General features: G+C 41.7%; 1 protein-coding gene across 1 annotated transcript in view; it reads right to left on the bottom strand.

Annotated features, from left to right (window-relative positions):
* Window positions 1-26,635, bottom strand: part of MINDY4 (MINDY lysine 48 deubiquitinase 4) — a 135,519-nt gene extending 108,884 nt beyond the window's left edge. Inside the window, exons 1-2 of the mRNA XM_037837002.1 lie at window positions 26,492-26,635; window positions 19,647-19,766 (exon numbers count right to left, since the gene is read on the bottom strand). Of these exons, the coding sequence (XP_037692930.1) occupies window positions 19,647-19,766; window positions 26,492-26,554 (183 nt within the window). The 5' untranslated portion in view covers window positions 26,555-26,635. The remainder of the gene's footprint in view (window positions 1-19,646; window positions 19,767-26,491) is intronic.
* Between the last annotated feature and the right edge of the window lie 829 nt (window positions 26,636-27,464).

Genomic DNA, 27,464 nt, shown 5'->3' with positions numbered 1-27,464 from the left:
CCGTGTAACTGCATCAATCCCAACCCAACCCACCTGGAGACACCCAGGCCCTGCTGAGCCGTGGTCACATGTGGGGCGATCTTCATGATTAAGCTATAGACCTGACCAAACAGTCTGCACAGAGGGGACCCTCAGGGCCGTCGGCACCCTCCCCTTTTCTATTCCCCTGATTTATGCAGCAGAACTCTGGCACCAAGACCCACAGCCAAAGGAGTTATGACCAAATTCAGATGTTTTGGACAGTTAAAATCAGGGGATGTTTTTATTTTTTTAGTTTGGGACCAACAACACTATTTTGTCTAAGTCTAAATGTAGCTTACAATGAGGAGACTTGAGGGCTAGGGGAAATGTTATACACCCGTGCAGAATAGAATTAAATTATTTGATTCCGCCTTCCCACTTTTTCTTTTTCTTGACCAGTAGACCAAGATGGCAACATAAGGTGCTCCAGGGTGCTGTTCCCCCACAGCATCTTTGAACAGCTAGCAAAAACTGGCAGACTCTTTGTTGCTCAGATGTGGCCCTCTCTCTCTAGCTAAGCCAACTCGGCAGGTGAAATCACTGCCTTCCCCCCTACATGGTATCTGACACCCAGGGGTGTAAATATCCCTGACAATGTGCAATATGAATCCCGGAGAGGAATCTGGACCTGGCATCATGGGATGGAGAACATCTTCTTGAACAAAAGGGGGATGTGAAAGGAAATGAAATAAGCTTCAGTGGCAGAGAGATTCCAAAAGGAGCCGAGAGGTCACTCTGGTGGGCACTCTTACGCACAATATAGACAACCCTTTTTAGGTTCTAATGAATTGGAATAGCCAGCAGTAAATACCTGAAACTATCAAACTACAACCCAGAATCCTTGAATATTGAAGACGATTGTATAAAAATGTAGCTTATGAGGGGTGACAATGTGATTGGGAAAGCCATATGGACCACACTCCCCTTTGTCTCGTTTATGGATGGATGAGTAGAAAAATGGGGGAAGAAAAAAAAAAAGGCATCCTTTATTCTCATTATTTCTGTGCGTGTGGTAGTGAAAACGTCAAAAATTAATTTTGGTGATGAATGCACAACTATATAATGGTACTGTAAACGAATGCATGCTTTGTTTTGTATGACTGCACGGTATGTGAATATATCTCAATAAAAATGAATTTAAAAAAAGAAAAAACTGGCAGAGCCATCTTCCTCAAAACTCCGGAAAACAGTTAAGGGTTATCGTAACTGGGCAAGTGCTAAATCAAGAAAGCACAGCTTTAAAAATGGTAGTAGAAGCTCAAGGCACCCTTGCTGGACCTCCCTACTCCCCCCTGCAGTGTGATGTGGAGCCAGCCTGCACCCTGTGATGGGTACCTGGCCCTGTTCTGGAAGGAGCAGAGTATCCCCTGTGCACATACCAGGTGCCCCTATGTCAGGGCCAATCTATTGGGTAGAAGCCTGAAAGACTGAACCAGGAAACTTGTCTTGGGCACACCCTCCCAGAACTTGTCCTGCAAGCAGAAGCTTAAGGACAGGTAAAGCAGTGTAAGACATAATTAAATCAAAGCAGCCTGGGGCAAAGGATTACCTGAATTAAGTCTTACATTAGAGCACCCCAAACAAGGGAGAAAATCTATGATACAAGGAGTAGAGGTGCATTCAAATTCCACTAAGCAGGATTCCTAAAGCCACCAGCAACCCCAAGCCCAGGACAAGCAGCAGGCTCCATCTAGGTTCAGGTAAGACAGAAAAGACCCTCCACTTTGCATTCACCTCAAGCTGATTTTCTTGATAGGAGCACTAAACTCTGAAGATGAACACCAGGTAAAGCAGAACCAATATTCAAAGACTGTGAAAGGTACTTTTTGCCTTGGTTTGTTTTTTTTCCTTAGCTGTTAGCACTCAAGGAAATCTCTGTCATATCACTAGTTTGACACAAAGTTAAAGAGCAGATAGCTCAGAGACTACATCCCAGAGTTAACGCTTTAAAATATTAAAATGTATAGTGTGCAACAAAACATTACAAGACAAACAAAAAAACAGGAAATGATGGCCCATCAAGATAAAACAAGATAGAATCCAGAAACTGTCAACAAATAGGGCCAGATTTTGGACATACAGATTTTGGAGGATTTTTTTAAAATCCTCAATATGCTCAGAGATAAAGGAAAACACAAAGAAAGAACAAAAGGATATCAGGAAAACAATGAGGGAACAATATGAGAATCACAATAAACAGATAGAAATTTTTAAAAGCAACCAATCAGAAATACCAGAGTTGAAAAACAAAATAACTGAAATGAGTAACTCCCAAAAGGGTTTCAACAGCAGATTGAAGCTGGCAGAAGAAAGAATCCATGATATCGGAGACAAGACAATAGAGATGATTCAGGCTGAGGAGCAGAAAGAAAACATAAGTTTTAAAAGGCAAACAGAACAGGGGCTAAGATGGCACATAGGGAGTTGTAGGGTTTAGCCCATCCTCCAGGGCAGCTAGTAAATAGCCAGGAACTGTATGAAGCAACTGTTTGGGGGACTTCAGAGACCAGACACACATTGAACACCAGCCAGGACCAAGAGGTATTGTGAGACTGATAAATTGTGGTGAAATACTCTAAGTTAATCATTCCACGCTGTGGAGGCTGGTTCCCCTCCCCCACTGGCATGGCAGGCTGACTCGGAGTCACTCCCTGGCAGAAACAGAAGCCCTCTCTCCTGGCAGCAAGGAAGGGGAACTAAGCCAGGCACCAACGGCTGATTTGATTAATGGATTTGGATGGCTGAATGCCAACTCCAAGAACAAATAAATTTACAATGCAATCAAGAAAGAAACCAGTAGTTCTGTTTCAACCCCACTCCCAGCAGGGAAGAAGCAGGTGAACAAAAAAAAAAAAAAAAAAAGAATAGAGTCTTCTGGAGCTGGCTGAGTTCAGAGTGCTAGAGGAGGGCTGTGACCCAAGAAAAGGGGCACATAGCGCCAGTAACAACTCCGGCTCTTGATTGGTGAACCCAGGTTGCTGGGGTCCACATCTGACAACAGCTACTTTTTTAAAGCAGTCCATTAAATAAAGCAGCCAGCAGTCTCTGTTTTTGGCCCTGCCCTAGGCAGGAGTGAAATAGGATTGTCTGAGAGACAAAGTTACTAATCAGATGGAGGAGATAGTTCTGTAAAGGGTGGATCTCCCCCAAGAAAAGAGGGGTCAGGACCCAGCACAAGTAGTGGCTGCCATTCAGAGAATTTAGGTCCCAGGGGCTGGGATATCAGCAATGGTTTCAACCTAAAAAGGGTGGAACCCAGCCTCTGTCTGAAACATGCTCCGGCAGGGGGGGATGTGGGGCTGCTTAAGAGCCACTGTGGCTTTTCCAGCCTGCAGGGAACAGAGGGCTGAGGAGCAGCTCCTCCCCAAGAAAATGTTGGGTGTGGGGGGCAAGGCCCAGCACAAGTAGTGACTGTTATTTAGAGAACTCAGACCCCAAGGGCTGGGAAAACAGGAACAGTTCAAATAGCTTTCTCCCTGCAGCCTCTGTCTCAATCATGCTCCCAGCAGGAGCAGGTTTGGCTGAGAATTAAAGGCAAAATACCACCCTAGGCCTGTGGGGACCAGCAGGCTGAAGAGCACCATCTTCTGGGCAGGACAGGAAAAGCACAGAAAAAGGAGGCTTTACAGGAAAGACTGGCACCCTGCTGGCCTCATACCCAGGGAACCTGGACATTGAACTATACCCCGTTCGTGAGCCCTGGACTTGTCTTGTCTGGGAAGAACTGACTGGGGTGGATCCTCTCTAGGGGACCCTCCTCCCAGAATCAGCCCTCCAGATAGAAGTTGCTAGAGGTAACAAAAGGAGTGTTAAAAACATATAGATGCAAAATAAGTAAATAAAAATAAAAATAAAACAAAACAAAATAGCAGATCAACATTCCCTGAGGTGGAAGAGGAAAGAGATAGCTTGTTCCTGGGGGTGAAACAACTGCACACACAAAAAAAGTCAATCTCAAAAATCATTCCATATATGCTGGGAAAGAATCAGATAAATAAAAGCTAAAAAACTTCTGATCAGCTAGACAGAAGCTACGCTAGAGGTGTAGAATAAATTGAACCACATGTCAAAGAACAGTTAGAGCACAAAGCCAATCAAGAATAAAACCTAGGCAAGAGAGAGAAAATAACCTCCAGCATAAGCTAATCAAGAAAATCAGATGCCCAGACACCAGCAAAAAATCATGAGTCACAGTAGGAAGCACAAAGATACGGCCCAGTCAAAGGAACAAACTAAAACTTCAGACAAGATACAGGAGATGAAACAACTAATTAAGGATGTTCAAACAATCCTTCTAAATCAATGAGTTGAAGGAAAATGTAGCAAAAGAGATGAAGGATATAAAGAAGACCATAAAGAAGAACTCGAAAACTTGCAAAAAAAATAAAAAAATAAAAAAAAAATTAGACAGAACTTATGGGAATGAAAGGCACAATAGAAGAGATTTTAAAACACAATGGAGAAGAGATATACAACAGCAGATTTGAAGAGGCAAAAGAAACAATTAGTGAACTAGAGGGCAAGACATCTGAAATTTTACATACAAAAGAACAGATAGGGAAAAGAATAGAAAAATTTTAGCCGAATCTCAGCAAATTGAATGACAACACAAAGCACATTGAATATACATGTTATAGGTATCCCAGAAGGAGAAGAGAGAAAAGGGATCGAAAGAGTAATTGAGGAAAAAATCACCAAAATTCCCTAACTCATAGGAAAGATATAAAATTACAGGTCCAAGAAGCACAACGTATGCCAAACAGAATAGATCCAAAGATACCTACTCCAAGACACTTAGTAATCAGATTGTCAAATGTCAGAGACAAAGAGAATTCTGAAAGCAGCAAGAGAAAAGCAATCCATCACATACAAAGGACGCTCAATAAGACTAAGTGCAGATTTCTCAGCAGAAACCAAGGAGGTGAGAAAACAGTGGTATGATATATTTAAGATACTGAAAGAGAAAAACTGGAGATAATTCTGTATCTGGCAAAACTGTCCTTCAAAAATGAGGGTGAATTTAAAATATTTACAGATAAACAGACTCCGAGAGTTCACAAACAAGAAACCTGCTCTACGAGAAAAGCTAAAGGAATTCTACAGGCTGAGAGAAAAAGACAGGAGAGTAAGATTTAGAGGAGAATGCAGACATGAAGATCATCAGTAAGGGTAACTAAAAGGGTAAAAAGAGGGGAAAAAATAAGATACAACAGAAAATCCAAAGGACAAAATTGTTGAAGAAAGTACTGCCTGCAAAGTGATAGCACTGAATGTTAATGGACGAAACTCCAGAATCAAAAGACAGACTGGCAGAAAGGTTAAAAAAAAAAAAAAAAAAAAAAAAAAAAAGCCAGGATCTATCTTTATGCTGTCTACAAGAGACTCATTTTAAAACCAAGGACAAAAATAGGTTGAAAGTGAAAGGTTGGAAAAAGATATCCCATGCAAACAAAAACCAGAAAAGAGCAGGTGTAGCTATATTAATATCAGAAAAATTAGATTTTAAATGTAAAACAGTTAAAAGAGACAAAGAAGGACACTGTGTAGTCATAAAAGGGAAAATTCATCAAGAAGAAATAACCATCATAAATATTTATGCATCTAGCCTGAGTGCCCCAAAATAAAGGAGGCAAACACTGGCAACACTGAAGGGAGAAATAGACACCTCTAAAATAATAGTTGGAGACTTCAATACACCACTCTCATCAATGGAAAGTACATCTAGATGGAGGATCAATAAGGAAACAGAGATCTTGAATAGCGTGATAAATGAACAAGACTTAAAAGACATTTACAGAACATTGCACCCCCCAACAGCAGGATGTACATTCTTCTCAGGTGCTCATGGGTCATTCTCCAGGAGAGACCACATGTTGGATCACAAAGTAGGTCTCAGTAAATTCAGAAAGATTGAAATTATACAAAACAGTTCCTCTGATCACAATGGAATGAAGCTGGAAATCAATAACAGGCAGAGGGCTGGAAAATTCAAAATATCTGGAGGCTAAACAACACAATCTTAAAAAACCAATGGGTCAAGAAGAAATTACAAGAGAAATCAGTAAATATCCTGAGGCAAAAGAAAATGGGAACACAACATATCATAACTTATGGGATGCAGTGAAGGCAGTGCTGAGAGGGAAATTTATTGCCCTAAACACCTATATTAAAAAAGAAGAAAGAGCAAAAACCAAGGATTTAACTGCACATCTGGAGAAACTAAAAAAAGAACAGCAAACTAACCCCAAAGCAAACAGAAGGAAAGAAATAACGAAGATTACAGGAGAAATCAAGAACATGAAAACAATAGAGAGAATCAACAAAACTAGAAGCTGGTTCTTTGAGAAAATCAATAAAATCTACGGACCCTTAGCTAGAGTGACAAAGATAAAAAGAGGACGCAAATCAATAAAATTAGAAATGGGAAGGGGTACACTACTACTGACCACCACAGAAATAAAAGAGATAATGAGAGGATACTATGAACAATTATAAACCAACAAACTAAACAGCTTCAGCAAAATGGACAACTTCCTAGAAAAGCACAAACAACCAACAATGACTCGAGAAGAAATAGATGACCTCAACAAACAAATCACAAGGAAAGAGATTGAATCAGTCATCAAAAACCTCCCAAGAAAGAAAAGTCCAGGACCAGATGGTCTCACATGTGAATTCAACCAAGCATTCCAGGAAGAATTAGAGCCAGTCCTGCTCAAACTCTTCCAAAAAATTGAAGAGGAGGGAAAGCTACCTCACTCATTCTATGAAGTCAACAACACAGTAATACCAAAGTCAAAGATACTACAAGAAAAGAAAATTACAGACAAAACTCTCTAACGAATATAGATGCAAAAATCCTAAAAAACAAAAAAAACAAAAAAAAAACTTGCAAATTGAATCCAGCATCACATTAAAAGAATTATAAACATCACAACCATGTAGGTTTTATTCCAGGTATGCAAGTGTGGTTCAGCACAAGAAAATCTAGTAATGTTATACAACATATCAACAAATTGAAAGGGAAAAACCACATGATCATCTCAATTGATGCAGAAAAGACATTTGAAAAAATTCAGCATACTTTCTTGATTAAAAAAAAAATACTTTAAAAGGTGATAGGAATAGAAGGAAATGTCCTCAACATGATAAAAGGAAAAACCCACAGCTAACCTCATACTCAATGGTAAAACACTGAAAGCTTTCCCTCTAAGATCAGGAACAAGACAAGAAGGCCCACTGTCAACCCTGTTATTCAACATTGTGCTGGAAGTTCTAGCTAGAGCAATTACATAAGAAAAAGAAATAAAAGGCACCCAAATTGGAAAGGAAGAAGTAAAACTTTCACTGTTTGCAGATGATATGATCCTATATGTAGAAAGTCCTGAAAAAATCTACAACAAATCTACTACAGATAATAAACAAGTTCAGCAAAGTGGCAGGGTACAAGATCAACATGCAAAAATCAGTAATGTTTCTATACACTAGTAATGAGCAATCTCAGGAGGAAATCAAGAAAAAATTTCATTTATGATAGCAACCAAAAGAATCAAATATTTAGAAATAAATTTAACCAAGGACAAAAAGGACCTATACGAAGAAAATTACAAAATATTGCTAAAATAAATCAAGGAAGACCAAATAAATAGAAGGATACACTGTGTTCATGGGTTGGAAGACTAAATATAGTTAAGAAGTCAATTCTGCCCAAAATGATTTAAAGATTCAACGCATTACCAATCAAAATCCCAATAACTTACTTTGCAGAAATAGAAAAACCAATAATCAAATTTATTTGGAAGGCAGGGTGCCCGAATAGCTAAAAACAACTTGAGAAAGGAAAATGAAGTTGGAGGTCTCACACTACCTGACTTTAAAGCATATTACAAAGCTGCAGTGGTCAAAACAGCATGGTATTGGCATAAAGATAGATATACCGACCAATTGAATCGAATTGAGAGTTCGGAAATAAACCCTCTCATCTACGTCTTGATTTTTGACAAGGTGTCCAAGTCCACTCAACTGGGACAGAATACTCTCTTCAAATGCGGCTTGGAGAACTGGATAGCCATATCCAAAAGAATGAAAGAGGACCCCTGTCTCACATCTTACATAAAAATTAACTCAAAATGGATCAAAGACCTAAACATCAGAGCTAAGACCATAAAACTCTTGGAAGAAAATCTAGAGAAGAATCTTAAAGATCTTGTGATAGGAGATGGTCTCCTGGACCTTACACCCAAAGTGCAAGCAATGAAAGAAGAAATAGACGAATGGGATCCTAGGGGGCAAGATGGCGGACTGGTGAGCTGTATGTTTTAGTTACTCCTCCAGGAAAGTAGGTAGAAAGCCAGGAACTGCGTGGACTGGACACCACAGAGCAATCTGACTTTGGGCATACTTCATACAACACTCATGAAAACGTGGAACTGCTGAGATCAGCGAAATCTGTAAGTTTTTGTGGCCAGGGGACCCACACCCCTCCCTGCCAGGCTCAGTCCCGTGGGAGGAGGGGCTATCAGCTCCGGGAAGCAGAAGGGAGAACTGCAGTGGCAGCCCTTATCAGAAACTCATTCTACTGATCCAAACTCCAACCGTAGATAGACTGAGACCAGACACCAGAGAATCTGAGAGCAGCCAGCCCAGCAGAGAGGAGACACGCATAGAAAAAAACAACATGAAAAACTCCAAAATAAAACGGAGGATTTTTGGAGTTCTGGTGAACATAGAAAGGGGAAGGGCAGAGCTCACGCCCTGAGGCTCATATGCAAATCCCGAAGAAAAGCTGATCTCTCTGCCTTGTGGACCTTTCCTTAATGGCCCTAATTGCTTTGTCTCTTAGCATTTCAATAACCCATTAGATCTCTGAGGAGGGCCCTTTTTTTTAATCCTTTTTTCTTTTTCTAAAACAATTACTATAAGAAGCCCAATACAGAAAGCTTCAAAGACTTGCAATTTGGGCAGGTCAAGACAAGAGCAGAACTAAGAGAGCTCTGAGACAAAAGGCAATAATCCAGTGGCTGAGAATATTCACTAAACACCACAACTTCCCAAGAAAAGGGGGGTGTCTGCTCACAGCCATCATCCTGGTGGACAGGAAACACTCCTGCCCGTTGCCAGCCCCATAGCCCAGAGCTGCCCCAGACAACCCAGTGTGATGGAAGGGCTACAAATAACAGGCACACACCACAAAACTGGGTGTGGACATTAGCCTTCCCTGCAACCTCAGCTGATTGTCCCAGAGTTGGGAAGGTGGAGCAGTGTGAATTAACAAAGCCCCATTCAGCCATCATTTCAGCAGACTGGGAGCCTCCCTACACAGCCCAGCAGCCCACAACTGCCCTGGCGGGACGGCACTCACCTGTGACATAGCACAGTCATCCCTCAACAGAGGACCCGGGGTGCACAGCCTGGAAGAGGGGCCCACTTGCAAGTCTCAGGAGCCATACGCCAATACCAAGGACTTCTGGGTCAGTGGCAGAGACAAACTGTGGCAGGACTGAACTGAAGGATTAGACTATTGCAGCAGCTTTAAAACTCTAGGATCACCAGGAAGATTTGATTGTTAGAGCCACGCCCCCTCCCTGACTGCCCAGAAACACGCCCCATATACAGGGCAGGCAACACCAACTACACACGCAAGTTTGGTACACCAATTGGACCCCACAAGACTCACTCCCCCAGTCACCAAAAAGGCTAAGCAGGGGAGAACTGGCTTGTGGAGAACAGGTGGCACGTGGATGCCACCTGCTGGTTAGTTAGAGAAAGTGTACTCCACGAAGCTGTAGAGCTGATAAATTAGAGATAAGGACTTCAATTGGTCTACAGATCCTAAAAGAATCCTATCAAGTTCAGCAAATGCCAAGAGGCCAAAAACAACAGAAAATTATAAAGCATATGAAAAAACCAGACGATATGGATAACCCAAGCCCAAGCACCCAAATCAAAAGACCAGAAGAGACACAGCACTTAGAGCAGCTACTCAAAGAACTAAAGATGAACAATGAGACCATAGTACGGGATACAAAGGAGATCAAGAAGACCCTAGAAGAGCATAAAGAAGACATTGCAAGACTAAATAAAAAAATGGATGATCTTATGGAAATTAAAGGAACTGTTGACCAAATTAAAAAGATTCTGGACACTCATAGTACAAGACTAGAGGAAATTGAACAACGAATCAGTGACCTCGAAGATGACAGAATGGAAAATGAAAGCATAAAACAAAGAACGGGGAAAAAAATTGAAAAAATCGAAATGGACCTCAGGGATATGATAGATAATATGAAACGTCCGAATATAAGACTCATTGGTGTTCCAGAAGGGGAAGAAAAGGGTAAAGGTCTAGGAAGAGTATTCAAAGAAATTGTTGGGGAAAACTTCCCAAATCTTCTAAACAACATAAATACACAAATCATAAATGCTCAGCGAACTCCAAATAGAATAAATCCAAATAAACCCACTCTGAGACATATTCTGATCACACTGTCAAACACGGAAGAGAAGGAGCAAGTTCTGAAAGCAGCAAGAGAAAAGCAATTCACCACATACAAAGGAAACAGCATAAGACTAAGTAGTGACTACTCAGCAGCCACCATGGAGGTAAGAAGGCAGTGGCACAACATATTTAAAATTCTGAGTGAGAAAAATTTCCAACCAAGAATACTTTATCCAGCAAAGCTCTCCTTCAAATTTGACGGACAGCTTAACTTTTTCACAGACAAACAAATGCTGACAGAATTTGCTAACAAGAGACCTGCCCTACTGGAGGTACTAAAGGGAGCCCTACAGACAGAGAAACAAAGAAAGGACAGAGAGACATGGAGAAAGGTTCAGTACTAAAGAGATTCGGTATGGGTACAATATAGGATATTAATAGAGAGAGGGGAAAAATATGACAAACATAAACCAAAGGATAAGATGGCTGATTCAAGAAATGCCTTCACAGTTATAACGTTGAATGTAAATGGATTAAACTCCCCAATTAAAAGATATAGATTCGCAGAATGGATCAAAAAAAATGAACCATCAATATGTTGCATACAAGAGACTCATCTTAGACACAGGGACACAAAGAAACTGAAAGTGAAAGTATGGAAAAAAATATTTCATGCAAGCTACAGCCAAAAGAAAGCAGGTGTAGCAATATTAATCTCAGATAAAATAGACTTTAAATGCAGGGATGTTTTGAGGGACAAAGAAGGCCACTACATACTAATAAAAGGGGCAATTCAACAAGAAGAAATAACAATCGTAAATGTCTATGCACCCAATCAAGGTGCCACAAAATACATGAGAGAAACACTGGCAAAACTAAAGGAAGCAATTGATGTTTCCACAATAATTGTGGGAGACTTCAACACATCACTCTCTCCTATAGATAGATCAACCAGACAGAGGACCAATAAGGAAATTGAAAACCTAAACAATCTGATAAATGAATTAGATTTAACAGACATATACAGGACATTACATCCCAAATCACCAGGATACACATACTTTTCTAGTGCTCATGGAACTTTCTCCAGAATAGATCATATGCTGGGACATAAAACAAGCCTCAATACATTTAAAAAGATTGAAATTATTCAAAGCACATTCTCTGACCACAATGGAATACAATTAGAAGTCAATAACCATCAGAGACATAGAAAATTCACAAATAACTGGAGGTTAAACAACACACTCCTAAACAATCAGTGGGTTAAAGAAGAAATAGCAAGAGAAATTGCTAAATATATAGAGATGAATGAAAATGAGAACACAACATACCAAAACCTATGGAATGCAGCAAAAGCAGTGCTAAGGGGGAAATTTATAGCACTAAACGCATATATTAAAAAGGAAGAAAGAGCCAAAATCAAAGAACTAATGGATCAACTGAAGAAGCTAGAAAATGAACAGCAAACCAATTCTAAACCAAGTAGAAGAAAAGAAATAACAAGGATTAAAGCAGAAATAAATGACATAGAGAACAAAAAAACAATAGAGAGGATAAAAATCACCAAAAGTTGGTTCTTTGAGAAGATCAACAAGATTGACAAGCCCCTAGCTAGACTGACAAAATGAAAAAGAGAGAAGACCCATATAAACAAAATAATGAATGAAAAAGGTGACATAACTGCAGATCCTGCAGAAATTAAAAAAATTATAAGAGGATACTATGAACAACTGTGTGGCAACAAACTGGATAATGTAGAGGAAATGGACAATTTCCTGGAAACATATGAACAACCTAGACTGACCAGAGAAGAAATAGAAGACCTCAACCAACCCATCACAAGCAAAGAAATCCAATCAGTCATCAAAAATCTTCCCACAAATAAATGCCCAGGGCCAGATGGCTTCACAGGGGAATTCTACCAAACTTTCCAGAAAGAACTGACACCAATCTTACTCAAACTCTTTCAAAACATTGAAAAAAATGGAACACTACCTAACTCATTTTATGAAGCTAACATCAATCTAATACCAAAACCAGGCAAAGATGCTACAAAAAAGGAAAACTACCGGCCAATCTCCCTAATGAATATAGAAGCAAAAATCCTCAACAAAATACTTGCAAATCGAATCCAAAGACACATTAAAAAAATCATACACCATGACCAAGTGGGGTTCATTCCAGGCATGCAAGGATGGTTCGACATAAGAAAATCAATCAATGTATTACAACACATTAACAAGTCAAAAGGGAAAAATCAATTGATCATCTCAATAGATGCTGAAAAAGTATTTGACAAAATCCAACATCCGTTTTTGATAAAAACACTTCAAAAGGAAGGAATTGAAGGAAACTTCCTCAACATGATAAACAGCATATATGAAAAACCCACAGCCAGCATAGTACTCAATGGTGAGAGACTGAAAGCCTTCCCTCTAAGATCAGGAACAAGACAAGGATGCCCGCTGTCACCACTGTTATTCAACATTGTGCTGGAAGTGCTAGCCAGCACAATCTGGCAACACAAAGAAATAAAAGGCATCCAAATTGGAAAAGAGGAAGTAAAACTGTCATTGTTTGCAGATGATATGATCTTATATCTGGAAAACCCTGAGAAATCGATGATACAGCTACTAGAGCTAATAAACAAATTTAGCAAAGTAGCGGGATACAAGATTAATGCACATAAGTCAGTAATGTTTCTATATGCTAGAAATGAACAAACTGAAGAGACACTCAAGAAAAAGATACCATTTTCAATAGCAACTAAAAAAATCAAGTACCTAGGAATAAACTTAACCAAAGATGTAAAAGACCTATACAAAGAAAACTACATAACTCTACTAAAAGAAATAGAAGGGGACCTTAAAAGATGGAAAAATATTCCATGTTCATGGATAGGAAGACTAAATGTCATTAAGATGTCAATTCTACCCAAACTCATCTACAGATTCAATGCAATCCCAATCAAAATTCCAACAACCTACTTTGCAGACTTGGAAAAGCTAGTTATCAAATTTATTTGGAAAGGGAAGATGCCTCGAATTGCTCAAGACACTCTAAAAAAGAAAAACGAAGTGGGAGGACTTACACTCCCTGACTTTGAAGCTTATTATAAAGCCACAGTTGCCAAAACAGCATGGTACTGGCACAAAGATAGACATATAGATCAATGGAATCGAATTGAGAATTCAGAGATAGACCCTCAGATCTATGGCCGACTGATCTTTGATAAGGCCCCCCAAAGTCACCGAACTGAGCCATAATGGTCTTTTCAAGAAATGGGGCTGGGAGAGTTGGATATCCATATCCAAAAGAATGAAAGAGGACCCCTACCTCACCCCCTACACAAAAATTAACTCAAAATGGACCAAAGATCTCAATATAAAAGAAAGTACCATAAAACTCCTAGAAGATAATGTAGGAAAACATCTTCAAGACCTTGTATTAGGCGGCCACTTCCTAGACTTTACACCCAAAGCACAAGCAACAAAAGAAAAAATAGATCAATGGGAACTCCTCAAGCTTAGAAGTTTCTGCACCTCAAAGGAATTTCTCAAAAAGGTAAACAGGCAGCCAACTCAATGGGAAAAAATTTTTGGAAACCATGTATCTGACAAAAGACTGATATCTTGCATATATAAAGAAATCCTACAACTCAATGACAATAGTACAGACAGCCCAATTATAAAATGGGCAAAAGATATGAAAAGACAGTTCTCTGAAGAGGAAATACAAATGGCCAAGAAACACATGAAAAAATGTTCAGCTTCACTAGCTATTAGAGAGATGCAAATTAAGACCACAATGAGATACCATCTAACACCGATTAGAATGGCTGTCATTAAACAAACAGGAAACTACAAATGCTGGAGGGGATGTGGAGAAATTGGAACTCTTATTCATTGTTGGTGGGACTGTATAATGGTTCAGCCACTCTGGAAGTCAGTCTGGCAGTTCCTTAGAAAACTAGATATAGAGTTACCATTCGATCCAGCGATTGCACTTCTCGGTATATACCCGGAAGGTCGGAAAGCAGTGACACGAACAGATATCTGCACTCCAATGTTCATAGCAGCATTATTCACAATTGCCAAGAGATGGAAACAACCCAAATGTCCTTCAACAGATGAGTGGATAAATAAAATGTGGTATATACACACGATGGAATACTATGCGGCAGTAAGAAGGAACGATCTCGCGAAACATATGACAACAGGGATGAACCTTGAAGACATAATGCTGAGCGAAATAAGCCAGGCACAAAAAGAGAAATATTATATGCTACCACTAATGTGAACTTTGAAAAATGTAAAACAAATGGTTTATAATGTAGAATGTAGGGGAACTAGCAATAGAGAGCAATTAAGGAAGGGGGAACAATAATCCAAGAAGGACAGATAAGCTATTTAACATTCTGGGGATGCCCAGGAATGACTATGGTCTGTTAATTTCTGATGGATATAGTAGGAACAAGTTCACAGAAATGTTGCTTTATTAGGTAACTTTCTTGGGGTAAAGTAGGAACATGTTGGAAGTTAAGCAGTTATCTTAGGTTAGTTGTCTTTTTCTTACTCCCTTGTTATGGTCTCTTTGAAATGTTCTTTTATTGTATGTTTGTTTTCTTTTTAACTTTTTTTTCATACAGTTGATTTAAAAAAGAAGGGAAAGTTAAAAAAAAAAAAAAAGAAAAACAAAGAAAAAAAGATGTACTGCCCCCTTGAGGAGCCTGTGGAGAATGCAGGGGTATTTGCCTACCCCACCTTGATGGTTGCTAACATGACCACAGATATAGGGGACTGGTGGTTTGATGGCTTGAGCCCTCTACCATAGGTTTTACCCTTGGGAAGACGGTTGCTGCAAAGGAGAGGCTAGGCCTCCCTATAATTGTGCCTAAGAGCCTCCTCCCAAATGCCTCTTTGTTGCTCAGATGTGGCCCTCTCTCTCTAGCTAAGCCAACTTGAAAGGTGAAATCACTGCCCTCCCCCCTACGTGGGATCAGACACCCAGGGGAGTGAATCTCCCTGGCAACGTGGAATATGAGTCCTGAGGAGGAATGTAGACCTGGCATCGTGGGACGGAGAACATCTTCTTGACCAAAAGGGGGATGTGAAAAGAAATGAAATAAGCTTCAGTAGCAGAGAGATTCCAAAAGGAGCTGAGAGGTCACTCTGGTGGGCACTCTTACGCACACTTTAGACAACCCTTTTTAGGTTCTAAAGAATTGGGGTAGCTGGTGGTGGATACCTGAAACTATCAAACTACAACCCAGAACCCATGAATCTTGAAGACAGTTGTATAAAAATGTAGCTTATGAGGGGTGACAATGGGATTGGGAAAGCCATAAGGACCACACTGCACTTTGTCTAGTTTATGGATGGATGAGTAGAAAAATAGGGGAAGGAAACAAACAGACAAAGGTACCCAGTGTTCATTTTTACTTCAATTGCTCTTTTTCACTCTAATTATTATTCTTGTTATTTTTGTGTGTGTGCTAATGAAGGTGTCAGGGATTGATTTAGGTGATGAATGTACAACTATGTAATGATACTGTGAACAATCGAAAGTTTGATTTGTTTTGTATGACTGCGTGGTATGTGAATATATCTCAATAAAAAAAAAAATCCCTAAAAAAAAAAAAAAAAAAAAAGAAATAGATGAATGGATCTCCTCAAAATTGAGTACTTTTGTGCCTCAAAGGACTTTATCAATAAAGTAAAAAGGTGGTCTACTCAATGAGAGAAAATATTATTCAGAAACCACATATCTATTAAGGGTTTAATGTCCAGAATATATAACAAGATCCTACAACTCAACAACAAAAAAGACAAATAATCCAATTTAAAAATGAGTAAGAGACAAAGAGGAAATACACATGGCTCAAAAGCATATGAAAAGATGCTCAACTTCACTAGCTACCAGGGAAATGCAAATGAAAATTACAATGAGATACAATCTCACACCTACTAGAAAAGAAAAAAAAAAAAAAAACAGAAAACTACAAGTGCTGGAGAGGATGTAGAGAAATAGGTACACTTATTCACTGTTGTGGGAATGTAGAATGGTGCAGCTGCTCTGGAATGCAGTTTGGCAGTTTCTCAGGAAGCTAAGTATAGAATTGCCATATGTTCCAGCAATCCCATTACTAGGTGTTTATTCGGAAAAACTGAAACCAGGGACATAAACAGACAATTGCACACTGATGTTGATAGCAGCATTATTCACAATTGCCAGTGGATTGAAACAACCCAAATACCCATCAACTGATGAGTAGATAAGCTTATTGTGGTATATACATAAGATGGACATTTGTTGCTGTAAGACAGAATAAAGTCATGATGTATGCAACAATGTGAATGGACCTTGAGGACATTTTGCTAAGCAAAATAAACCAGAAACAAAAGGACAAATACTGTCTGGTCTCACTAATATGAACTAACTATAATGAGCAAAGTCTGAGAGTTCAATTAGAGAGCACAGATTATCAGGAGATAGAAGAAGGGCAGAGCTTGGGCAATCGATGCTTAAGGAGCATAGAATACTCAGTAAGGTTCATTGTAAGGGTTCAGAAATGTATAGCACAATATTGTGTGAGGACAGCACAATATTGTAAATACAATTAATAAAACTGAGTATGAGTATGGTTGAAAAAGGAAGGCTAGAGTCGTGAATGTAACCAGAAGTAAAGCTACAGGATAAAAACTGGGACTGTATAATTTAGCAAAACCTAGAGTGGACAAAGATGGTGGTTAATTGTACAAATATAAGATAGTTTTTACATGAATGAGAACAAATGCATGTCTCTATTACAAGGTGTTAATAATAAGGTATTATATGAGAAAAAATACAATTAATGTAACTAAGGTCTATAGTTAACAGTAACATTGTAATATTCTTGGCATTGATGGTAACAAAGGCACTATACCAAAGCTAAATGTCAACAATAGGGGGATATAATGGGTATGGAATTTTCTTCCTCAGAAGAAATGAGAATGTTCTCATATTTACTGTAGTGGTGGATGCACAACTATGTGATTATACCAAGAGCCACTGATTGTACACTTAGGATGTATTGTATGGTGTGCGAATAAAACTTTAAAAAATAATAAAAGGAGAGGATAAGGGGTATGGGATGTTTTAGGTTTTCTTTTTTATTTTTATTTCTTTTTTGGAATAATGAAAATTTCTAAAATTTTATTGATGAATGCACAACTATGTAATGATACTGTGAGCCACTGACTGCGTAATTTGGATGGATTATGTGGAGTGTGAATATATCTCAATTAAAAAAAAGGCAAACAGAGCCTAAGAGCAGTAGGGAAACATCGAGCATACCAATTTACACATTATAAAAAGTCCCAGAAGGAGAAGAAAGAAAGGGGCAGAAGGAATATTCAAAGAAATAATAGGAAAATTTTCCCAAATTTAATGAAAGACCTGAATACGCACATTTAAGAAACCCAACAAAACCCAAACAGGATAAATTCAAAGAGAAACATGCCCAGACACGTAGTAGTCAAACTGTCAAATGCCAAAAACAAGGAGAGAGCTCTGAAAGCCACAACAGACAAGCAATGTGTTATATACAAGGGAGTCCCAATAGGATTAAGTTCCAATTTATCTTCAAAAACCATGGAGACAAGAAGGCAGTGCAATGAAATATTTAAAATGCTGAAAGAAAACAACTGCCAAACAAGAAGTTTATATCCAGCAAGACCGCCTTTCAAAAATGAGAAAAGTTAAGATATTCCCAGATAAATAAAAGCTGAAGGAGCTCATCCCCACCAGCGCTGCCTGCAAGCCACGCTAAAGGGAGTTCTTCAGACTGAAAGGGAAGGACACTAGACACCACATCAAAGCAGCACAGAGAAATAAAGCCCTCTGGTAAAAGTAACCATACGGGTAATTAAAAATGCCAGTCCTATAGTATTGTATTTTTTGGTATGCAACTCCACTTTTTATTTCTTAGAGACCTTGGACATGACATTTTCTCTAGGTCACAGCGCCCCATGTGGGGTTCCCACTAAGTCAGGTTCAAACACTGTTTACCTGGGCCCTAAAGGGCTGCCGCAGCGGGGAAGGGAGGTAGGCTAAGAAGGCAGCACTGCCTCACCCCTCTTCAAAGGAGAAACTTCCCTTCTTTGTTTTTCATATTACACTTCTTCATGAGATATTATTTATGGCTTTTGAGGAGTAAAACTGTGATAAGTACTGAACTACATAAGCATCAGCTTCTTTCCAGCTCTGACACTGTCCAACCACAAGGCAACGTCTTCTGAAGAGCCCATTCTTAGATCTAATGAGGATTCTGTATTCACAACAGAAACAGCCATTAGTTCAGAAGTATAGTTCCATTAACTCATACATTCACTCATTGATCTATTATTCCACAGGGACACTATGCATTTGTTATGTCATTAGGCACCATGTTAAGGATGGGGACAGAGTAACGAGCAAAACAGACAACATCTCAAGCCTCCCGCTGCGTCCAAGGTAGTGGCAGAAGAAGATGCTAATTAAGCAATCACACAAATACTTTATTACAAACTTGATAAGCACAGCAAAGGAAAACTATAGGGTGCACGAGAGCCTGTAATAGTGGGTGTGGGGAGCAAGCCTGGGAGATCGGGGAAGGGGCTCCCCAGCCATGAGAGGCTACTCCGTTCACTCTCTCAACTCCAGTGCACCTGGGTTAATTCAACCCAACCCCACTTCTGCCCAAATTACATGTCACAGTGGACTTAAGAATAAGGCATTACTCAGAACCAAAGAAGGAAAATCTTACACAGTCAGGGAATGGAAAATTTTAGCATATCCACTGTATTTTTAAGTACAGTCTGACTAAAGCTAGCCTCGAGGGGGAAGGAGGGAGCACGGGAAATAACTGTTTAGGCTGAGCTCAGTCAAAGGCCCTGGTTCAAAATGAGCCTGACGACTGCACACACACACACGCACACGCTCTGCCAATGGCAGGGCCCCAGCCTGACGAATGCTAGAAAACCAGCTCACACTGGGGATTTGTCAGCACTTGGCTTGGCCTGTTTTTCCCCAACCACAGACACAGCTAGACAGAAGCTCCCCGAGCCTCCCCCACTCGTCTCTGATGGTCTGGCGGGGCCCACGTGTGTTCTGACATCACTAAACTCAGTTCCAGAACGCCACACGACCCCTTAAACGCACAGACCTTGTTCTCTTTGTAGAGAAATTCAAGATGCAGAACCTTGCGCAGATCATTCCTGCTGTTTATGCTGAGATCAGAACGTGGCCGCTCCTGGTCCATGACCAAATACGTCTTCTTTAAGCCCTGAGGGAAGAAACCCAAATCATCTATCACTGTGTCAAATCAAAACCTGCAGTTCTCTGACGTGGAGTAGAAACAAAACACTATTAGTGTTCACTATGATAATTCTCATCCGGCCTTCCTCACAAGGATATGGAGAGGACCAAAACTGACTTAAGAACTGACTTTTACATAACTTTTATATTTGGCATCAACTTCACGACAATTATTCTGGTTCTTCTAGGACCCTGTAGGCTAGGGTGAGGCTGGAATTTTTGCCCTGTTTTATGGATAAGGAAAGTGAAGTTCAGGTAAGTGAAGGTCGGGTCAAGAACCCTGGGTTTGGCCCTAGATTTGGGGTCACAGGCTGTGACGATTGATAAATAAACAAAAGAAAAAAAAAAAATAAACAAAAGGCCAATATCCATACCCTTCATTTCTCAGATAGGGAAAGCAGGAGACACAGTTGATTTACCCAAGGGAACCAAGTGGAATCAAATAGCTGGGGTGTGTGACCATGCCAGTCTGTGAGTCAGAGATTTTGGGTCTCAGCCCCCAGGAAGCACATGATAAATGTTTGCTGAGTCCCCAGTGAAGCCGCCCTCCATTAGCTAACCCTGACCTCCCAGAAGACTGAGGTTCAAGGCCAGCTGAGAAACATACTGGTGGTGGGAACCTGGGCAAGTCAGGTCCCCTCCTAAGAGCCTGGCTCTTCACTTGGAAAACAACAACAGCTGCTGCCAACCCCCCTGCAAGGCCATCCTGATCATCAAGTGTGATGGTGGCTGGAGGAGGAGTAGATACCTCCCAAAAAGTTGAGCCTGGTGTTAAGGAGTCCCTGCCTCCTGATGGATCCCAGAACTCCAGGCTTCAACTTCTTCCCTAGCCTTTGTGTTCACAGTTTTATAGAGGCTCTAACTGATGGAGAAACAAAACAAAACCTGCTGCCTGCCATGAATTTAGGTAGGCAGGTCAATTTGGGAAATGAGAAGTAGGAATGCAGCCTTGAACCAAAGAGAGTAAAAAGGAGGTCTTAGATTGGGGAACAAAAAGAAATATGTCTTGGAGAGCTTTAAAAAAAAAGATAACACAAGGGTCCCACCCCTAAGTGGTCACTGTGTCCTGGGCATCACGCCCCTTGCTTCTAAGAAGCCGCAGAGATTGAGAACCACTAACCTCGTTAACTTCTGGACCTCAGTTCCTCATCCAGAAAATGAATTATTATTTTTATGAATGTAAAGGTGTATAAATTATTGGCATTTCTGGTTGGAGATTGTTTAATATTTACTTTTTTGTTAAAAAAATAAAATTGTATTTGTAGCCAAAAAAAAAAAAGAAATAGTGTTTGTGTTGGAGAAAGGGGGCGACGGGATGCCTGGGTGCAAAAGGGAAGAGTCAGCTGGAAAGAGCAGCAAGGCTCAAAAGCAGCAATCTGCATTTCATCTGGGCTTAGCCATGGTGCTCCCACCAATCAAGGTGACATAGGACAGGGTATAATGGGAGTCCTTCTCTGCTAGATAATTCTTTACATCTGTCAGCAATTCAAAGCAGCAAGTCTTGATACATTTAAGAATCCCCCAGGACTGTGATACACACAGCCAGTCTTCAGTCCAATCCAGCCTACCTCATCTCCAGTCACTCAACAAACATTTGCCGTGCACCTACTATGTGCCAGGCTCTGTTCTAGATGCTGGAGATACAGAAGGAAAAGCACAAAGCCCCACTCTTATGGAGATGACATTCTGTTGGGGAAGCAGACTACAAACCAATGGGTGGATCTATAGTATGGCAGCTGTTATATGCAATACTAATAAAACAGAGGGAGGGAGATGAAGATGAAGGGCACATATTAGATAATCAGCTATTTATTAAGCATCATCCATGTGGTCACTACTGTTTTCTGCTTCCTCTACCTGTGAACTGAAGAGAATGAATCACCTACCATGTGCCAGGTACTACCCAGCTGCTGGAGACAGAGGAGTGAACAGATCAGAGTCCCTGCCCTCATGGAGCTTACATTTTATGGGTGAAAAGACAATAAATATAATATGCTATGGGAAAAAATATGGCAGGATAAGGTGACAGAGGGTGCCAGAAAGGAGTATGGGGAAGGGTTACTACTTTATAAAAGGCAACCAGGAAAGGCATTCTTGATTAAGTGGCATTAGAGTAGAGACCTGAGAGAAATGAGGAGCAGGCAGGACAGACACTTGGGGGTAGGGTGTCCCAGACCAGGAGAAGCAAGAAGCATTTGCAAGGAGGTCAGTGCAGCTAGAGTCACGTGTCCAGGGAAAGGTGAGGTGAGAGAGGGCACCAGGAACATGATGAAAGGCCTTGTCAAGCTTTCATGAAATGGGGAGCCACTGGAGGGGCTGAGAAGAGAAGCATCAGGATCTGATGCATATTTTTAAAGGATCACTTGATTACAAGGTAGAGAATACATTGCAGAAGGCAAGGGATAAAGCAGAAACCAGCTAGGAAGCTATTGAATAGCTCACATGACAGATGGGCGTGCCGTGGAGCAAGGTGACAGTGGCTATGTTTTCTATGTGCTCTGACAGTAAAGCCTGCAGATTTGATGACAGATTGGATGTGGGTGCAGGACAAGAGAAAAAAACCAAGGATGATTCCAAAGTGTTTAGCTTGAACAATTGGAAAGGTGGAGATGCCACTTACTGATGTTAGGGAAGGTTGCAGGAGGTAGAGGGAATCAAGAATTGAGTCTTGGACATTTTGAGTTGGAAACACTTCTTAGAAATCCAAGTGGAGATGCAGAATAGGCAGCTGGAAAGAATTTAAGGGTTCATGGAGAAGCCTTTGCAAGAACTAGAAATCTGGGACTTGTAATGAAATCCATAAGACTGGAAAATGAATGGCGAGGAGGAGAGAAGAGGTCCAACGACTCAGTTTTTGGGCCCATCAACATTCACAGGTCAGGGAAATGAGGAAAAACAAGCAAAGAGCCTGAGAAGCAACCAGAGAGGTAGGAGGGAAACCAGGAAGAGATGTTCTCCTGGGAGCCAAGCAGAAAGTTCCTAAGAAGGAACTCAGTCATTACATCAGGGACAAGGACGGAAAATTAGAGGTCATCGGGGGCCTTGACAAGACTTGTTTCCATGGATTGGTGGGGACAAAAGCCTGATTAGATTGAGTTTGAGAACTGGGGGGGAAGAATTAGAATAAGAGAACACACAGCTCTTTCATGGGGGGTTGCCATTAAAGGAGGAAAAAAAACAGACTAGTAGCTGAATGTGTTCGGGGGTCAAGATGGGATTTTGGGGGGAGCCTGTATGTATGCTGATAGGAATAATGCAGGAGAGGAAGAAAATGAATACTGCAATAGAAAGAGATGGTGATAACTGGAGCAGTATTCTTGAGCACACTGAGGGTACAAGCACATGTGGAGCGGCTGGCATTACTCAAGAGTATGGAGAAGTCATTCATAGTAACTGCAGGGAGGGAAGAAGGAATAGTTCAGGCCCAGGAAGGTTAAGTGTTGTTGAAGCTTCCTCGTGAAATAAGGGAGGAGATTGGGGGTTTGACAGAAAAAGTGAGATTGGTCTTCCAGGAGTTGAGGGTGACCCTGGTGGAGAGATGGAATCAGGTTGGCAGGAATCACTGGGGCTGAGTAGCCATGAATTTAATGTGACGTTGGTCAACGGGTCATGGGTTTTTCTCCAGCCCCATCCAGCTCTGTGGGTGCAGCATGGGGTAGGCCAAGTTAGAGTCCAAACAGTTGGAGGGGAGGGGTATGATGAAAGGAGAGAAGGGCATGATTATAATGATGGACGGGAAGAAAGTGGGAAAGACAACAGTGGGAATGAGGGCTGTGAAAAGTTGGTATGAAAAATGGGATGCAGATGGGGGTGATGTTGAAGAATCTTGGGCCACTGTGGGTGATAGGCTGGAAACGTAGACAGGTGGGTTGCTTGGAACTGAGATTATGGAAAGGGTGCAACATTGGTAAAGACAACATTTAGGGCATGACCACAGCAAAGGGTAGAGGAGTTGGGATGGAAGGCCCTGCAGGAGAGGGGCCCTGGACCTGAGGGGCTGGGGCACAGGGAGGGTCACCTCGGTGGACACTGACATTACCAGGTGACTATCATGACCTCTCCCTGAGGAGAGGCCGACGGCACTGGAGGGTGGTGAGTGGAGGAGGCCATGGTAGGAGATGAGGTCCGAGAGGCAGCCAGGAGCCAGGCCACATAGGGCAGTGTGGGCCATGGTGAGGCCTCCTTTGGGGTTTTTTGAGCAGGGGCAAGACATGATCTGACCTACTCACCCTGGGCAAGTTTCTCTACTTTCAAGTCTCTTAATAGTCCTACATGAAATGGGAATAATCATACTATTTTCAGGACTGTAGGAGGATTTGAGATAATGAACAAGGCACCTGGAACCAGGGAGAAATTCAAGGAAGGGCCACCCCTGGTGCAAAGAGCTATGGGGAGCTGGTCTCTGTCCTGGAGGAAAAGGCAATGAAAACAGGGATAGACTGGGGATGTAGCCCTAGCTCCCCACTACTCCTGAGTGACTGTGGGCAGTTCTCATCTACCTCAGGTCCTTGGTGTGCCCAGACAATAAATAGGAGGGAGAGGACAGGTGAACCTGATGATTTCCAAGATCTCATCCAGTTCGGGTCAGCTCTGTGGTTCTGTCGAGGTGAGACAGGCGCATATATCAATATCTACAACATAAGCACCAATGAGAGAAGCCCAGAAAAGATGAGCTGGTAAATCCAACTTGAGCTGTCTAAGAAGTCCTCTTGAAGAAAATGGGCTTAGGGTAGGCCTTGGGTGGAATGGGAAAACATATGGGAGAAGGAGAAGCACGAAATGAGAGTGGGGCAGGAAGCCGGGGTCAAGGTATAGTGGAGCCTTGAGAGCCAGGGTGAGGACTCAGGATTTCATCTGTAACTAAGAAAGGAAAGGTGCCAAGAAGCTCTCTCTCAGAGTTCTGCTCCAGGAACCAAATGCAAAAGACATGGTGGGGGAGGTCAGCCCCACGGGGTGGACTTGATATCCAAAATGTGGCCCAGACTTTGTGCTCGAAGGACAGTTAGCCATTAAAAACAGGGCAGGGACATTCTAAATGTGATTAATCCCACTAATGGAATGCTAGGGAGGGGGTGGAATGGGAAGATTTAGGCTGTATATATGCTTCCACAACTGAAATAAAAAATAAAAAATAAAAAAAAGACAGTCTAAATAGATGACAATTAAATGCCAAGGTTGATCCTGGATGGGATCTGAGGATGGAGGGCAGGAGGCTCAAAGGGACACAGATGGGACACAAGAAAAAAAAAAAAAAAAAGGAAATATAGAATGTAAGCTTTATATCTATGTTGAATTTCTTGAACTTCTTAGCTGCGCTTAATGAGATTGCATAAAAGAATGTTCTCGTCCATGAGAAATTATATGTGAATTATATTGTTTGTTCAAAGATATGTGCAGCTTGCTCTCATATGTTCAGAGGACAGAGCAATAGATGATGGATGATAGATAGGGAGGAAGGGAGAGAGGGAGGGAAAGAAAGAAATGATGGTGTGACAGGATGTTAAATGTGGTGTGTAGAGGTATCGGGGAAGGGGGGTTGGAGTATGTGGAGTTCTATGTATGGGGTTTGTACTGTTTTCGCAACTGTTCCTGTAAGATTGAATTTATTTCAAAATAAAATTTATTAAATTAAAAAAAAAACAGGGCAGGGACAATGATGCCATTCACATTAACTTTATATGTGTGTGTGTGTGTGTGTGTGTGTGTGTGTGTGTAGATAGATAGATAGATATTAAGCAAACAGAGGCTTTTCAAAACAGGTGCACATTCTAAACCAGCAAAGGTTATGTCTTGTTATTCTTGTTTTACAGATAAAAGAACTTGTGGCTCAGAGGCCGTGAGTAGTGCAAGCTCACACTGCTAACTCATAGCAGGTATTTGTAGCTCCTCCATCTGACTCCAAAGCCCTTCCCCTTTCTTCCACTCAAAGACATGTTTATTTTGTGTGTGTGTTTTAGTCCCAGACAAGTGCCCCTTACCTCAGCCCTGCATGAACACAGAGCACAGAGCATCACTGCGTGATGAATGAATAAAGGGGTGCTTTCCCCGCAGGCCCCACAACCTCCCTTCCCCACCCATGTCTTCGCGGCTGCAGGAACCGATGAGCTAAGGACCTCCCCAACTTTTGAACCTCAAAAACTGTTCTGACAAAACAGTACGAAAACTTTTTATAAAAATAAGCGAAATGGCTGAAATTCCCACTGTTGAGTAAAATAACTGAAGGGTTCGACCTTAAAGAACTTTTTTTTAGCCTTTTGGGCTCCCTTGTAAGGGAAGTTCTTTACTCGTGGAATATTTCTTGGGACAGGACAGCCCTGGAGCCCGGCAGCCAGGCTGAGGCTGAGGCCTGCATGCGGAGCTGAGAATTCAGCTAAGCACCAGAGAAAACGGAGGGGAGCTCCCCACCCCAGGAGCCGCCACCCACCCGGAGAGAAAGATGCTTCGTGGAGGGCCGCTGGCTGGGCAGCCCTGCCCCGCGCTGCAGGAAGTGCCCGATGACAGAAATGGCTCCTGGGAAACGTAGTTTCCCCTGTCCCAGCAAAGGGGCGCTTTTGTTGGGGCATCTCGGGGGCGGGAAGCGGGAGGGGAAAGGTCTCCCTCCCCGGAGATGCAAAGGTTCCAGGAGTTTCCCCTAGACTGACCCCCAAAATCAGAAAAACTGTCTCTCGGAGCTCTGGAGGGGCGAGGCGTTACCTTTCTGCTGAGGAACTCCCTCACCAGGGAGGCGGCCACCTCCTCCACGAAGAGGCTGTCCATGCTGCCGGCTCTGCCCACGAGGCCGGCGGGCCGGCCCTGCAGCCCCAGGCCCCTCAGTCAGTTGGGGCCAGTATGGCCGGGTTGCCATGGCAACCGTGTCATCAGAGCCGGCGAGAACTCCTCCCCTTCCCTGGGAGCCAGCGGGCTGGCAAGGCGGGAGGAGAGGGGAGGAGCATCCTTTCAACTCACTTCTGAGAGCCGGAGCCGGCAGTGGAGGACCTAGCTCTGCCCCTTTCCAGCTGGGTGGCCTGGAACAAGTCACATCTCCTACCTGGTTCTCCATTGCCCAAGACGTCAAATGAGAAGAACTTCTGCCCTTGTATGCCTAGTGTTATAAACCCACAGAGAAGTGGTCCTGTCCTCGAGACCCCTGCTGATTCCGGGGCTCACCAAAGCCTACTGACCTTGGCCTGGAGACCAGGACCCTGAGCTGAAATTAAAGAGCAAATACTCTCCCCCCTTGGTGCCTGCTTTCCCATATGAGCACCAAGCATTTTACACACATTATCATGTCTCTAATCCTTACAAATCCAGGCACAGTAATTATTATTAGTCCCACTGTTTAAAATGTGACAAAGATTTTGCTAAAGATCCACATGGCTAAAGCTGGCAAAGCTGGGATTCGAAATGAAACTACATCTTTGCCCAGAACCACTTTTCCCAAATGCAATCATTTGGGTACTACTTTCACAATCTTTGCCACAGCTGCACATCACCTAACCGTTGCTGCATGTTGTTTTCTTAAAAACGACTTTAATGCTTTTGTTGCATGCTTTTACATTTATTTTAACACGAAAGTGTTTCCAAGGAATAATATTCTCAAAATCTTGGGTGATGTGCTTGTTATATTTCTACTACACATTCAAATAAGTACATACTCAGAAAAATGAGCTTTTTTCATCTGTGTGCC

This window comes from Choloepus didactylus, chromosome 5 (assembly GCF_015220235.1).
Source record: "Choloepus didactylus isolate mChoDid1 chromosome 5, mChoDid1.pri, whole genome shotgun sequence".
NCBI lineage: Eukaryota > Metazoa > Chordata > Mammalia > Pilosa > Megalonychidae > Choloepus > Choloepus didactylus.
Note: the sequence above shows the minus strand (reverse complement) of the source record. Positions and strands in the feature narration are given on the sequence as shown.